The following is a 16,166-nucleotide window of genomic DNA, read 5'->3' on the forward strand; positions in this document are numbered from 1 at the left end:
TTTCTGACAAAGGAACCTCCTGGTCGAAACGCTTTCGGACACAGCACTCTCACTCGGGGAGCTCTTGCGACTTCCGAAATCGGAAGATTCGAAAAAAGTCAACGAGAATCCTCCAGCGTCTTTACAAGTTTACTCACAAGGGCTACAGACCGCACAAAAAGGTGACGCCAAGAAAGGGTTGTGTAAGACTTACACGGTCCTGGAAGATAGAGTAATAAACTGCCGCCAGGACCTGGGAGACTTTTGTCCAAGGATATGTGCATAGTCAACACATCGACAGGCCTCTTTTTACAGATATATATATATATATATATGTAATACAGATGCCTTTACCGAGCGGCTTGTTGAGACCGTGGCGTCAGAGAATAGAGTGACGGTGAGAGTTCGACAAACTACGCTACACCGTCGTGTAGCTGAACTAACGGCTGTTCACATGGACTTTGTTGAAGAACAGTGGATTTTTGTGCCCGCTGAAATGGCTGAGTTCCCGAGGGCTGCAAAACCAGAGTTCACGACTCAGAATTTCACTGCTCCATTCTTTCCATGATTCCCGGACTTTCTTGCCCTTCTCTCCGTTTCCCCGTCTATTCCATCGAAATTCCGCGCGCACCTTCAATTCCGCAAGGCGCAGAAGTCGCGAATCGGGCGGCCGCTGGACTGGCGCCGTCTGTGTTTAGCTTTTTTTTATCGCTTTCCAACCCGACGAAAAGCCCATCGCTGGATCGGCCTCGTCGCAACCCGTGGCGTCGCTGTTCGTCGTCTACCTGCTCCGCCTTCCCTTTGCTTTTCTCAGTTTCTCCCGAGTCCCCGCCCACCGACCGCGCGCGTTTCTCTTCCTTCCCGGAGCCTCCCCTTGCCGCGTTCTCCGTTTCAGTAGAAACATCCTCAGAAACTTCCACGACGCTCTGGGGTTGGACCACCGCCTTGCCAGGGCGGTTTCCACTCTGCGAGGCCGCAGCTCCCGGGCCCTTCATCGAGTTTTTGATGGGCGACAGACGCTCGGGGTGACGCCGCGAAACGGCACGTGCTCCCGCAACGTCTACGTCCTTGTGAACTGTCGGGGCTCTCCTCGAATAGTCTGAACTTTTCTTGTTTTCTGCGTTAGGCCGACAGGCGCGCCCAAGTGCAACGCCTGGAGCAGCCGCTGCAAGCCTCTGGGCGCCTTTACCGAGTTTCTGTGGATCGATTGGCTTTCCGCTCGGTTTACCGCTGCGCGGCTTGCTCGCGGGCGCTTCTCCCTTTTCACAGGCGGCGGCGGGTGCAGGCCACTGCGTCGAAGACACTTTCTGAGCCTCATCTTCTGTCGCTTCTTCCAGCTCTTCCGCTGAAGCCTCCCCTGGGGTAAAGCTCCCTCCCCCACTCACCTTTTCCGCCTCTTCACTTACCCTTTCTCCCGCTTCGTTCATCCCGCACATTTTGTCTTCTCCCGGAGAAGCCCCGGCTGCGTCGGCGGGAGGAAACCGCGCGGACAAACTGCAAGCGCCGGAAGGACAGTCCAAAGGCGGGGAAGAAACAGGGAGTGAACAGTGAGCATCGGAAGCAGCGGAGGCTGTCAAATTTGGAAAGCGTTGTTCTGAATTGTTTTCTGTGAACCCACTGGCAAGGTCTGAGGACGAGGCGCCAATGTCAGAGTCAGAGCACCCCGTTGTCAACGGGCTCAGGGGAGATGAAACACGCGTCGCTTCTGTGGCCAGCACAGAAGAGGTTGCAGACACTGCCTGGCTTTCAGAGGCTTTACCCTGCTCCAATTCGTGGAAGCTCCGCCTGGAAAAACGGAAAAAACGAGCTGAAAGTGGCGAATTTCAACACGACGACGTTTCCATTACCACATCCCACGTAGAGATCGTCTTCAGTGATCTACCACCTACACCTGTATAACTCTATTTGAATAAACAGAGAAGTGATAGTCCCGCGTTCAATTCACATCTGAATGCTAAACACAGGACAGTGAGTGCCATCACTCACGGCGACAGTGGATAAAAAGCCAACTACTCAGACAAGCTGATGGTAGAACGAGGCAGACTCCCTTGCAGGAGTGAGGGTGTTACACACTGACGACATGGGCGCAGATTCGTGCCAAAGGGTTTTGACGAGAAAACGAAATCGCGTTCCGAAGCAATCCCGCAGTTTCCTGTTTCTGAGTACCCTCAGGTTCTCTGGAAGTGACCCAGAGCAACTATTCTCGATTCGGCGATGATCAGGGCCGCCTATAGCCTACTTGATAAGAGGCCTGATGGGTCTACATAGTTTTAAAAGGGGGCGGATTGATTTTCCACTAGTTATTTATCTTACGTTGGGCCACCTTCGCCTGGGATTGACAACTTTCTGCTTCCCTTGTCGCCTTCTTTCTACACGTGTCTTCGCCCCATCTACGTCTTCTCTCTACGTCTCTTCTCGTTTTTTTCCACTCTACAGATCACATGGCTTGTGCACAGATGTCGGCTTGCCGCATACGCGCTGAACGGGCCCACCTTGCGTGTGACCCCTGCGCTCTAATTTTCGACTCAAAATGCTGGAGTCGTCACCGCCGAAAGAAGCGACATTCCCTCTTACCCCCTCTACTGTCGCTAGCCCAATCCTTCAAATGGAAAGCAGAGACTCCCGCAGAGCGAAGCGCCCCGTGCGTCGGGGTGAACCACTCTGCTTCAGCTTAAACAAAAACTTAGACTGGCACTTCTGGACTTAGAGAGGCGCAAGACAGCGCGATTGCATCAGCACAAACGACAAAGACCTGCAACCAGAACCGCTTATCGCAGTTCTGCTGGGCGACAGGCACGTGAAGCAGGGTACACGCGCGGACCCCAAGAGATGCAGAGAACGCTTGTTCCTCTCGATGTCCAGCGCACCTGAGAAGATCGGAAAGTTGACCGATGTTTTCGGTGACGTTCTCCGACGACGCAGCGGCTTCCAGCATTTGCTTTTTGCTCCACTTTTCCACAGCAGCTTCCGCCGCACAAGAGATGCAGGCGGGAGGTTTTTGTCTGGGGTCGTCTGGCCCTTTCAGGACCACGAGCGGGTCCACAGAAAGGGTGCACTTGCCCGCGCAGGGCCCGGGCAGCTGAGGCGGCAAAGAGAGACACGGTGGGGACACAGAAGAGGCCAGAACAAAGTCCGACTCAACAAATCGGCACCGACGTGGAAAAACCTTGGTTTCACAGCATCTTGAAATCCATCACTTTAATTTTGGAAACAATCATGTAGAGTATTCTGAGTGTGCCATAGGAAATGTCAATTCACCCCTTTTAGCTTAGTCACTACAGTGGGGTGACACGGACAGCAATCAGAGGAACTGGGCTGCCTGTGTCTCACCACTGGAGCTCTCTTCAGTATCGTAGGTACTGTGATGTCTCTTCTTCTGCAGGGCCGATGAACACGGCCAGAAGAAGCGAGACAACCTGCCATTCCAGAAAGAGTCTACGCATGCGACAAGAGGAGACGCGCCTTCCCCTAATCGCCCCCTTGCGGAGCGACGGTGTCTCCGTTGAACGGCGGCACAGCATCCACGCCTTGGTCGCCTTAGTTCTGACCCGCAGAGCCTTCGCTAAGAGGCGGTGTCTCCTTATATGGTGTGCGGGAGTTGCCATTCTTGGTCGAGCTGCATTCTTGACGTTCTTAATGCCGGCTTTCTTTCTCCGACGCGTGAGATGGGTTCTAGAAAAATAACGGATTGACCGATTTCTCACCTCTCTACGAATCGACTTGACAAACTCTCCGGCTCTTTGCTGCTGCTTCGTCAGAGCTTCTCTCCGGTGCGTCTCGGCGTTGTGTGCGATCTCTGAAATGTCTTCGAGCAGCGTTTTAGCAACTCGACGAAGGCGACTCTTCTCTGCCTCTCGCTCGCGATGGACTTCAGACGTCTTTTCCGCCGCCTCTGCTCTCGCCGCTGAGCTTCTCTTCTCTCGCTCTGAGGCCTCCGCCACCGAAAGGCAGAAGCTCTGGTGGTGCTCCGAAATGCAGTCCTACGAGTAGCAGAAGAGAAGATGCAGAAAAGAAAGGCGCGACAAGCAAATGCTGGGTTTCAAGGCTCTAAAATCGGTTATATTTCGGTGTGCGACAGTGACTGCGATCGGCATTTGACCGTACAGCCGGCAAAGAAAAAGGAAAGAACGCGAGGGATGAAGGAAGATAACCTTTCGAGTCGTGAGAGAATAACACCGAACTTCGACACGAGGAGACAACTGGTGTGACTTGCACACACTGCCTCCACTTTGGACTAAGACGTACACAGCACCGGTACGCGCATGCAATCATGGCAGGCTAGAGTCGCACAGGAGAGCGTTAGGTGGTTTCGGCTGTTGCCCAGCAGACGCGAGCGGAGTTTACAAGTTCAAGTGTCGGGATCCGTATATCCGATTCAAGCCATTACACGGCATCTGTCTAGAGGTAAGAAGACATGGAAAATACTTAAACCCCAACCTCTAAACCACTCTGACCTTGGACAACAGCCTGCTCGGGGCTAGGCACAGGCAAGAGCCACAGGCTTGAGAGACAGAGAAAAGAGTGACGTTATCTGGGAACGAAGGCGAGCACTGATACTGTTGCGGCGAAAAGATCGAAGAAACTCCTAGATTTCGTCCCCGCAAAACCACATCGTCTGACAGCCGAATCGAGACATTTCTCTTTTTCTTCAATCAGATTGTTTGTTCACTCTTTTCGAATATACGAGCTGTGCGAGCGCTTCAAAACACAAGTGGAGAGAGAGGGCGAACTACCTCACTGGCCCGGCTTCGGCGTCCAGGCGAAGCCGGCCTGCGAAACAGCTCGGTCTGGGTCTTCTCTGGAAAAAATCATGTTGCCCAGAAGAAGTGTAAAACTCAGCTGAACTGTCTCCGCCTATATCTCGGCGCCAATGCCTTTCACCCTTTTTCCTCGAGAGCATCTACCAGGATTTCCGTTTCTTTCTTGCACGCGCGTGGAAGGCAGCCTCCGCAGAAGAGTCCTGAGTCTTCAGCACCCGATTTGAGAAAGCACAACGTATTTTGTGCGATGAAGATGTACTCGACTTGTCTCCGTCTCCACTACGTCTCTTTCAGCCTACCTTGAGAGCATTTAACTGGGTTTGCGTGCCCTTTGCATGCGCGTGGAAGGCAGCCATCGCAGAGGCTTCCTGAGTTTCGACTTCCTTGCGTCGATTCGCAGCCGATTCTGTGAAGGCTCCCAGGAGGGAATCGAAGCCCGTTTGAGCGGCGGTCGCGAGCGCGGAGACAGCAGCTGCACCTTCCTCCGAGGCAGCGGCTAGCTCGGCGCCGATCGTTTGCACGGCCTTCCCCTGAGACATTTGCTCCTCCTGCAGCATCTTGAGTTGCGTCTGGAGACTCTGGATATGGCGTTCGAGACATTCTTGCTGGTGGGTTGTGAACTGCTGCATGTGCCGCTCGACAGCTGCGACGAGGAGACTCGCTGCGTCGGTCAGGTGTTTCTCCTGGGTCTCCTTCCAGGTCCCCAGGTCGAGCGAGAGACGCTCGATCGCCTCTGCGGTGCTGCGTGTGTGCAGAGTTTCCTTCTTCACGAGAGTCGCGGTTGCGAGTTGGATCTGCTCGCGCTGCTTGGCCTCTTCTCCCGCTTTTTGCGCAAGAACAGTGACCGCGCTTTCTGCCTCCTGCTTCAGCTGGCTTTGAAGCGCCTCGAGAGTCTCTCGTGTGCGTCGTCCGGAGACTTTCAGGAGACTCTCGCTGTCTCCCTGGATTCTCTGGAGCGCGTCTGCAATACCATCGACTTCCTTCGTCGTTGCCACCTGGTGAGCTTCCGCCTGCCGTCGCCACGCATCCAGCGCATGCATCCGCCAGTTCTGGTCGTCGAACTCGCGCTTCTGCTGTGCATGCGCCAGCCTCCGAAGAATATTGGCGGTCTCATCCGCAGCAGCCGCGCAAGCGTCCTCCTGGGCACTCAGGGTCTTCAGCGCCGCCTCGAGGCGGTTGTGCTGGAGGCTCTGCTCGCGGCCCAGGTCGGTGCATGCAGCGTCGACTACGCGCGCGAAACCGCACGCCGTTTCTCGGCCACACGCTCGCGCGCGGAGCAAGGCTGCCTTCTGGTGAGACGCGAGCGCGCCGAGTTCCTCGACCGCTTCGGTGAGAGTTGCGCGAGCAGCGGCGGCAGCCGAGTGCTGCTTTTGCAGCTCGCAAGTCATCTGAGAGAGAAGAAACGCTTCCTGGGCCTCGCGGCGTTGGAGCTCAGCCTCCAGGCGCTCGACTCGCTGCTGCAGGCAGTCTCGCGCCTCGCGGGCGGCGTTCAACTCGTCCTTCGTCTCCTCAAACGCCTTCAAGGCTGCCTGCTGGGCAAGGATCCGATCCTCTAGCCGACGAATCTGCGCCTCTTGGTGCGTGAGCTGCTCATGCTGACTCTGGAGCTGTTGTTCCCGCTGAGTGAACAGTGGAAGCGGGAGAAACACACCGTCCCTCTCGCGTTGAGAGCAGAGCAGAAGCTTCAGTTGCTGGTTCTCTTGAAGCAGCGAAGAGAGGAGAAGAGACTTCGAGTGGCGCAGCGTCTTCACCGGCAAATTCTGGATGCTCTTCGCCCTGTACGCGTAATCTGCGAGGAGATGCAGAAAACAGGAAGTCAAACGCGGATGCAAAAATCACTCGAAAACAGAAACCTCGCAGCCACTTTTCTCCCTTTCAAAACGTGTAAAGTCCAAGTCCAGAAAACATAAAAGAAACAACTCAAAACCGAGGCGGCAACCCGTATTTCAAGCCGATGACGCGGTGTTAACATGGCAAGCAGAATCAGGGTCACCTCGGATGTTAACATGGCAAGCAGAATCAGGGTCACCTCGGATCCATCTGGTTCTTCTTTTCCAGAGAAAAAAGTGCATGCGTTCCGCAGCCACCGACGCCGTCGGCGAGTGTTGTCTGCCGCTACTCAGTGTGCCGCTTCCAGATAGATCAGATACAAATGAAGAAAACAAATGCGGTTTCTCAGCACCGAGCGCTTTGCTTTGGTTGCTGCGCTCCCACACTCAACTGGTCAACACAGATGAAAGTGAGCATGCAAAACGGACCGCATTCAGGGGCCACCGTTCCTGGTCTCTTCCGTTTGGAGGGAAAAAGAGGACGTTGGACACACACGAAGGGGAAGGTGTGACTTAGAATTTCGATTGGAGAATAAAAATTGCATACTTAAAGATAAAAATAATTAGTTATAACCGTTTATGAAAAGGGTAATACCTTCAGCTCACACGATCCGAAACAAAAGACGTCCCTTTTAAAACCCAACATGTGTATTTGTTCTTTTTTTCCGCTGTTCACGTTCCACCACGCGCTTCGATTATATGTATGTGTCTTTACAGTGTATCCTTCCCAGGAGACCAGCACCTAGAAGCAGCCTCTCTTTCACAATGGGGTTCATGGACGAGAACGGACTGGCAGATTCCATGGACGTGTGACTGCAGAACTGACCTAAGGTGTTGATGGTTTCCTCGACGACGTTTTCAGCTGGAGAGATCGTGGCAATCAAGCAGGTCTTTGTGCAGCCGCCCAGACTGTCCTGCAGAAGTCGAGTGAGTTTGCTGTCTCGATAAGGCACATAGGAAGCGCGGTCCACCAGTGCATTGATGCATCTGCCCAGCGTCAGCAGAGACTTGTTGATTGTCAGAGCCTCTCGTCGTCGTTTCTCCTCAGCGGTCGCCCCCCAACTCTTGTAGATGTTTTCGCTGCCTGAGGAGGAGAGCAGAAGAAACACTGGAAACTCGTGGACACAGCCGGCGCCGCGCTCGCTGTCGACGCACCCTGGCTGTGCAGGCGCAGCAGACTCCCGAGCTGCGGATGATGCCAAAGAAGTGCCTCAGCCGTCACAAAATGTTTCGACTTCGACCTTGACAACATTGGTTCCTCAAATCGCTTTTATCGTCGGATGCTTTCTCGGCTACACATAGGCGCGGTGCAGACACTTCGATTCCTTCTTTGATCCTGTTTCTTCTTGCACTCGGATTCCTGCTAGAATCGGCTCTTCCTTAAACTCTGCTTATCATCAGATCCCTCCCCTCTTCGAGTTCGTCCCCCTCTGAGGCTTGCTGCCGAACGTTCACCTGAAACGTCCCTCCACAACAAAGCGAGGCCCCTCGTTTTCGTGGCTCCCGAGCATCCCCCTCTCTGCCGTCAAACATGCATTTCGTAGAAAACCTCAAAACCGCATTTGCCACTGGCGTTCCCACGATAGATATATATATATATATATACCTATATACTTATATATATATAGATATATAGATATATATACCTATATACTTATATATATATAGATATATAGATATATATACCTATATACTTATATATATATATATATATATGTTTGGTGACTGACTCAAGATCCACCTGACACTGTATTGTGGTTGTCCATTAGTATAGGTAGATCCTGTCGCTACATTTTCCGTGCAGAGCCGGCGTGAGGAACATGAAGATCCCAGGGAGAGCGTGAACTGAGACTAGGGAGCTGCATGCGCAGAAGCATACCGGCGAGATCGACGAGATTGAGTTTTCCCACTCGAACGACTTCCTCTTCGACAGGGGCGCTGACAGTGGACACACGAAACGCGGGATCTCCTCCCTTTCTGCTTTTCGCTCCTTCGCGGTCTCCCCCTTCGTCGCTCAAGGCATTCGCCGTATCCCGAATGCAAACGGAAATCGAAAAGATCGTGTGACTTCGGCTGCTGTGGGCATTTGCACTGCTCGCAGCGAAGGAGCGTCTCGGCGCTGCCGCACGGAGAAGAGCGAGAACTTCTCTCTCAGATTTGACTTCCTTCTCCTCCAGCCCCTCCACCCGTACAACCCCGCGAGTCTGCTGAGGCCCCCGCGCGGCCATCGACACAGACCCACCGGCACCCGCAGCGTCCAGAGTCGTGGAACTGACATGGTCTTCGTAGATTCGCAGACGCGGCGTCGACAGTGCTCCAGACTGTGACGCCTGCGAGTCTGAGAGGCAAACACCCACAGGCACACTCGCACCCTGCAGACGTGGAGACGCAACGAGACGAGCGAGAGAGGCAGGCGAGAGCCTCTCGACAGCGGAGAGACCGGCTTGGAGAGTCGGATCTCCAGAGGGCGTCGCTCGGTCCAACTTCACCACACCATACGCTGCTGAAAACTCTCACATCTTTTCCCTTCTAAATCGCAAAAGACGTGAAGTGGTGTGCGGCAATCGGCTACACAAGTTCCTCGAGAACTTCTCGCGAGACGGTCAGTTACTGAAAAACCTGCCTGAGACGGGTGTCCACGACATGCACCTTGTTGTTGTACATCTCCCTCTTGTGTTGCCTCGGGGAGCAACCGTCGCAACTACAACGTACAGTCACGGAAGAGATATTCAACCTCCGAACTCGTAGTAACAGCGAGAGAAAACGACTCCACACTGGGCCTTCTCTGCTTACACACCTCTCCCTCTTAGGCGTTCGTTCTTCGTCCCGATTATATATATATATATATATATATATATAAATATATACGTTTCTTCCCATTCTGCTCTTCAGACCCAAGCGACTCTCGCTAGCTTCCCGGTTCTTCTTAACTTTGTTTTTTTTATCTTCGTCAAGTCCCCTTTTCTCTCTTCTCTCGTTTGTTCTTCAGAAATTCCCTTTTCTTCCCTCTGTCCCCTCCTGGGCGAACACACATCTGAGTCCACAAACGCATCTCGATTACGTCTCTCGAGCAAAGTTGGTGTGGAGTAGTAACTTTATTGTCTTGGGATATTGAAGTCCAGCACGTTTGGCTGGTCTCCGCTTGTCTCTTTTTCCTCAGACGACTGCGCTGGCCTCGGCTCCCTACCAACGCGTCGAGCCGTTTCTCTCTTGTGCGGGTGCCCTTTTTCCCTCCATCTCGCCTTCGCGCCCGGTGCTGCCACCTTCTGTTCGTTTTGCGAACTCGGGGGTTACCATTTGAGTCGCTGCATGCGGCGCTGGGCTGAGTCGAGGGACAGCTGCTGCCGCCAGCTGAGGCCGGCGCAGGCGCGAAGAGATCTATTAGTTCCTCGTTGTAGATCTCCAGAAAAGAACAAGTAACGGTGTAGTCTTTTGCGACGTGCTCTCCTCTTAAAGTGCTGAAGATCCTTTGGACGGAGCGACCAACGAGACCTGAGAAACCCGCGTCAAACACGGAGCGGAATGGGGAAGAAAACTCGACGCATGCACGAGCCTAAGTGTCTCTGGGAGGCAAAGCGAAAAACGCAAAAACAAACACAGTTGCACAGACAGACACATTTTTCTGTGCAAGATGCATGAACTACACTTCCTAGGACTCTTGTGTCGAGACTTTACACGCGACTTCTCGCTTCTCCGTGAGCCTCGGGCTCGAATGCTCGCCTTCTCGTGGCCACACCGCGGCGAAAAGTGAAGCATGGACCAGCTGGGCTCTCTTTTGGAGTGGCTAGCTGCACAGGCCTTTATTTTGAAGCTGAGACAATGTGGGCAAACAGCTCGACATCGAGGTAAACAGGCCTGCTTCTCGTCTCTTGGAGCACAAGTAGTAAGACGGACTCTCCAACATCTGTTTCGACTCGCAAAACGAAAAAACGCGTTTTTAAATCGGTGTCTTCCGTAGACGTGGATCCACACCGGAAAGTTCGGGAAGACAGCGGTCCAAAACGCACTCATGAAGTGCAGAGTGAAAAATCGATCAGTCTAGTAGGTGGCAGCCCAGAGGTGTGAGGCCGTACAGGAGGTACTGAAACAAAAGACTGCCATATAATATTGCAGAAGAAACCTGTATCCCAGAACAACTGTCGGAACAACTTGTTGGCTTAGACAAAAGACGGGGCCTTAGACTCGCGGAAGAAATCCTTCCGAGACCGCCAACAGCAATACACTTGTGCAGTCGGCTGAGTGACTTGCCGCTGCTCACGGAGCAGGGTAAACGCAGGCTGAGCTTTCAGGACATCTCTGCGTGTCTCTTCCCTTCGCTGAGACACGAAAACGGACGAATCAGAAGGTGGCAGTGGAGACAGAGGAGGGAAGAAGCGTCGCGAGGAAGAATGCGGCGGGAGCTCCTTCCGCAGTACAGAAAGGCACGAGCACCAAGCAAGAAGAGAAACAAGGAACTCAACGGAAGCAGATGCTCGGCTGTGCGAGGAGGACTCCGCAAGTCTTCGTCTCCCTTGGATGCTTCGTCGAAATAATACTTCACGATACGCGGCAGCCATGTGCTCTCCAACGCCGTAGGGGAGAAGAACAGCTCGCACGGGTGTATGTACAGCTACTCACAGAGAGCTGGAGAATGTGCACTACTCACCGCAGTCGGCATTCTCGGATATCTCATCATTCGCACTATATATGGACTCTCCGCCGCCTCGAGGTGCGCCTTCTATAGTGAAGGTTTTTCCTGTGCCGGTTTGGCCATAAGCGAAAATAGTGCAGTTGAAGCCTTGAAGCACCTGAGAGGCAGGACGAGGAGAGAGGAACAACGAAGACACAGAGGTTAAAGGGAGGAGAAAGGCAGGAGGGGAACGGCAGCCGACGCGCAAGAGACACGCAGACAGATGGGACATCCACGAGAGACTGACCTGAAGCGAGGAAAAAAGTGGACCGGAAAAAGGTGCATGTGGAGCAGCTTCTATAGACACACGCGTTAGAACCCCGCATGCACATGTAAACAGAGAAAGACGTATGGGCGGCTTTTTTCCTTGACAGTATTATCCCCATTCTGAATCCTGGACGAAGGGCAGAAACAGTCGACAAGCAGAGTCTGCACAAAAAGGCGAAGCACATTCGGAAACTGAGAGGAAACGAAGGCGGACACAGGGCCGGCTAGAGTCGACGCCCCTGCCAACCAAGGGAAGAAAGATCGGATAACGAAAGCCTTTTTCGCTCGACTGAGAAGCACTGCAGTCCCGACATGCGTCGTGTCTGCCATCGCTGCTACACCCTGGAGACGCAGACGCGTGGACTTTTTTCAGGAGCATCGACCGTTCTTCTGCGTTCCTCCAGTGAGCCATGCAGTTCGCGAGGCGACCCACTCGAGCGACACAAGCCGTAGAATCTGGCGCAGCTTTCTTGTTCTCCCGCTGTCGGTGCTGCACGGACTGACCTTACCTCATCGACGAGCGGCTGCGCATGCTGCTCGAAGAATTGTTCCTGAGACGTACTGACAGGACAGACGCCGTCGAAGCGGAATACTTTGCTGCTGTTGCTGCCTGCGGCGTTCCCTTGCGGCCTAGCCGCGTTGGCGCTTGCTGCCGCCGACCCTCCGAGGCTTTGATTTTTTCCAGAAGCCCCGGCGCCGCCGCCTCCACGCAAACGAACGATCACTTCGTTCCGCTCTGTACAGACATCGACTACGTTAGTGCTTTCGCGCTGCTCGACGGCCGTCATCGGCCGACATCGGACGACAACTTTGACGTTCGTCCGACAGTCGCCGCCCGCGCTGGGCATCTTGCGTGGCGCCAGACAGGACGCAATGCTTCTGCTGCTGTGCGTCGAGTTCGAATCGGCACTCGAGGGTGACGCGATTTTCGTCCGCGTTGAAGAACGGGAAAGCGACGGAACTGCGGACGCTGCGACTCCTGACGGCTTCGCATGGCCACCAGCAGCTGTGGCTTGAGGGGCTCCACTGGCAGCGTCGCCGCGACGTTTCGCCATCTTTTTCTTGGAGTTCTGGTCGGTGGCTTGTCGCCGCGCCAGTGAAGCTGCCAGAGGTGTGTGCAGGTGGTGAACAAGAAAAGAAGGCGGAGCAGCGGCCAAAGACGCGTCCCGCGCTTCCACGAACCGCGGCGAATGCTGAAAGTCTTCGTCGGTAAACACGCTGTACAGTGCAGCGTTCGGGTCGCTGGCCTCCGGTTCCGGAGGACTCGAAGCAGCCATGTGCACGAAGGAAATGCTAAAAATCACAGAAATGTGCGGACAAGCAACGGCTCAAAACTTTAAGAGAGCCTCGAAACATCCGCAGCTCCACGGCGAAGCAGCGTCTCTCGACCATTGTCTGGCCGCGCGTCGTCCAGCACGCCTAACTGCACATAATTGCAGACTTACTTAACAGTTTTCAGACGGGTGAGGGTAACAAAGCGATTTCATGCAAAATGCGTGCAGCTGTGCTAAAGAAATGTGAACCGGCAGGTTCCGGCTGCTGAAAAATAGCTCTTCCCTGAGGAACCGAGCCTCGTGTGTCTCGTAGTAGCTGCGACTCTAAGAAACGAAGAAAGGCAGATGCTAACTGCTTTCCACGGTGGCTGACGCTTCCATGTCGTGTTGTAGACCGAGAAAAGAGCAAACGGATCGAGTGTGTGGGGACGAGTTTCTTGTCGAGGAAACAGGAATCGATGTCGCAATATTCTGAAAAAATGCATGCAGTGACGCGTCGCTGCTTGGCAGGAAAAGCCGCAGGGAGTTGCGGACATCCGACAAAGTCTGCCCAAATGTGCTTGGCTGGATTCTTATCTCAGCGGCTTCGTCGTTCCTCAAAGAAACAGAAGACCACTACCAGTGAGAGAAGGAGCCAAATGGCGACATGGCAGCCTGACCGCACAAACAGCTTTTGGACTGTGAGGAACGACAACGCAAGTAGTGACAAGAAGAACGCGGACGAACAGGTTGCGGAAGTCGAAATGCAGCAGACTGACCGCAACAGCGAAATGCCAACACACTATAGAAGACAACATCTAGACGGATTCTTACGCTTCTTCACATGCAACGAAGACCAGCTCAAAGACAAGACCACTAGAGCCAAGAACATCCTTGGGGGGTGGGGGTGGGGGCAGATAGGGGGTTGAACGCCGGTGTTGAAGGGATATGAAGAAACCCGTCAATTTCTAGTGGTATTGGAAGCCAGGTGGTAACACGATAAATGAAACAAACGGGACACGAAAAAAGTAACGACATGAATCTGTCCTAAAGCAGAAGGAGAATCACGCGTACGCCTCAGCTCTGCAGTGGACTACAGGCAACGACCACGCGTGGCGTTGGTCAGCACACGACGCCAGTTTCTCTGCTCACTTAACGTCAAAGATTTTGACGCAGCGGCACCCACTTTCTTTTGTACTCGCTTTGAGCGCAAACAGATAGTAGATTACTCCCGTATAGCTTGTTAAGTTACACAGGAACTACGTGCTAGAGGAGCCCCGAATTTGATACAGGGTGTTCCCCGGGAGACCTGAAGACGTGGAACTATTGTGCCTTCATACGCTGGTGTCATGATGCCAGAAAATCCTGCGTTGAGGAAATCAGTGACTTTCCTGTAACAACCAATCCTCCGTGTATAACATGCTATTCACCATATCAGCACCTAGGCGATCGCATTGCAACAACCGAGAACACGTCTCGTAACTCGAGCACCCAGGGTGAACAGTGAACCGGTGATTTATGCCGTCAGCCTGTCAATGCAATGTCCATAACGATAACACCTTTTTTGATTAACAGAGTAGTGTAGAAGTTTAAGTTGCATTGCATTTATACTGGATAAGTTTGAGTATTAACTCAACACAGAACATGGGGGCCAAGGGGAGCTTCATGTGTTGCTCTGTGCGGCATGAGTCCCAGAAGTTCGTGTGAAAGCAGCTCCTCAAGCTACTCAATTTATGAAAGTACAGCAAAGATAACCGTGGGCTCAAGTCGTTGATTCCACCGGCGAACTGTGTTGCGCACGTTAAAAGGGCTGTCTAGAATGGCCGTGAACTACGGCTGCCCAAGGTATAAGCTAACTAAAGTGAGATACTTTGCCCGAGAAGACAATTTTTCCCTCGCCAGATTATTCTCTTCGATTTTTCGCAGCTCTGAATAGCAAAACGAATACGGCTCAAAGTGTCGCTGGTGTCCTTAGTCGAGAGGACTGTGACGTCAAACTCAAATGCTTTATTGATTTTGACGGTTGTTTTGCAGCTGGAATATAAATTCACGCTTTGCAGTAGACACGTCTTAGAAGCTTTTTCTGAATCGTTGTTTGCCCTGGTAGCGCGCCTCTCCATTCCCTCGACGGGAGGACGGTCTAAAGCCTTTCGCGGCTGCAGGATTTTTCTTTCCGACCTGTAAATAACACCTGCGGACTACGACGAGGGGCGTCAGTCCCCCAAAACAAAAGGCTCGACATTCGAGTGACAGAAATGCAGCCGCTTGCCACTGAAGGGCGTTCCTGTTAATGAGCAACTAGGACCTCCGCCGTGTATGCCTCTTCACACACGCTAATAAGCTATCTCTGAGAAGACGGCACCAGGGATAGTTACGGTGTTTGCAAGTGTGTGATAGAGGGAAGTAACTGCACATGCAGTTGCAAGGAGGCTTCTTTCTCAAAGTGCGGCATCTATCTGTGATCTCGCTGCATAGGCTGCTCTTTTACAATCAAAGGAGTACGCCGTCTAACCATATTTAGAAAGTCGTTCTGGGTAAGTGCAGCGCGGCACAACCGGCAGTACGACCCGAGATGTTATTTATCATCACCGACCACACCACGAGACAGTTACACATAATTGAGTAAATCTACTTGCAACAACACCAGATGACACCTGGTCTATCAGCTCTGAACTGCTGCCAGATGCTTGTTCCGATGGAAAACAAGGTCCCGGTCACCGTGTGCCTGGGATAACGTTGTCCCGCGATCCCTCCTTCATTGTCTTCTGTACTCCGTGGGTGTCAAACGGATATTCTCGAGGTCAAAAGGCAGTGCATTACGTCTTCAGACCCTCCCATGCGAAAGAGCAATACTCTGTCCTATAAAACACCTTTTACCAGTGGGTTGCCAGGTCGTCGTTATTTAGGACACTAATTACAAACGGTTCTTCCCCACTGACTTCGCCGGCGGTCTTGAGGTTTTTGAACTGGTGGGTGAAACCAATGGAAAAGAATGAGGTACAAAGTTGTTTTGCTCACTTATTCTCAATTATGTCGTTCTTCGCGTGATCCCGGTGCTACCCCGTGAGCACAGAGAGAGACGAACCCACTCGTGACTCTGCCGCCTCCCCAGCGCGTTTTTCGAAGCAAACTCGTTTTTCTCTGTGTTGGTCGCTAGAAAAGGGTCGAACAGACAGCTGCAGGTGACTCCCTACTGCTGGTTGCAGCAGTTTCCTCTTACGAGCGTCCTGTCTCGTGCCTTTTGATACACGTCGAACAAAGTTTAACCGCTCGCCAAGAGAGAGTCGCCCGCCTCCAGCGTGTCGAGCAACCGCTGCAGTGTGAGCCTGTCTTGTGCCTGAAGTAGCATATAGTTGGAGGACAATGATGCCGCGTCGCTTGGGATGTTCCTGGAAGTTTGACATATTAC

General features: G+C 53.0%; 1 protein-coding gene across 1 annotated transcript; it reads right to left on the bottom strand.

Moving 5' to 3' along the window:
* Positions 1-139: 139 nt before the first annotated feature.
* On the bottom strand, positions 140-13,681 carry TGME49_297110 (kinesin motor domain-containing protein). The gene is made up of 9 exons (XM_002371100.2): positions 12,014-13,681; positions 11,214-11,355; positions 9,863-10,060; positions 8,448-8,906; positions 7,395-7,652; positions 5,039-6,528; positions 3,684-3,959; positions 2,847-3,058; positions 140-1,764 (listed from the first exon to the last, which is right to left on the bottom strand). Exons 1-9 carry the CDS (start codon positions 12,779-12,781, stop codon positions 585-587), a joined length of 4,983 nt encoding a protein of 1,660 aa, XP_002371141.1. The 5' UTR covers positions 12,782-13,681; the 3' UTR covers positions 140-584.
* Positions 13,682-16,166: the final 2,485 nt, after the last annotated feature.

The sequence above is a fragment of the Toxoplasma gondii genome, chromosome II (genome assembly GCF_000006565.2).
Source record: "Toxoplasma gondii ME49 chromosome II, whole genome shotgun sequence".
Lineage (NCBI taxonomy): Eukaryota > Apicomplexa > Conoidasida > Eucoccidiorida > Sarcocystidae > Toxoplasma > Toxoplasma gondii.

Bases quoted from the DNA above. Each gene is read 5' to 3' on its own strand.
- TGME49_297110 (XM_002371100.2), bottom strand. From the start codon at position 12,781: ATGGCTGCTTCGAGTCCTCCGGAACCGGAGGCCAGCGACCCGAACGCT. The intron at 7,653-8,447 runs GTATGCTTCTGC...TCTCCTCCTCAG, and splicing joins CAATCTCGTCGATCTCGCCG to GCAGCGAAAACATCTACAAG. The intron at 6,529-7,394 runs GTCAGTTCTGCA...ATCTCCTCGCAG, and splicing joins GGAAACCATCAACACCTTAG to ATTACGCGTACAGGGCGAAG.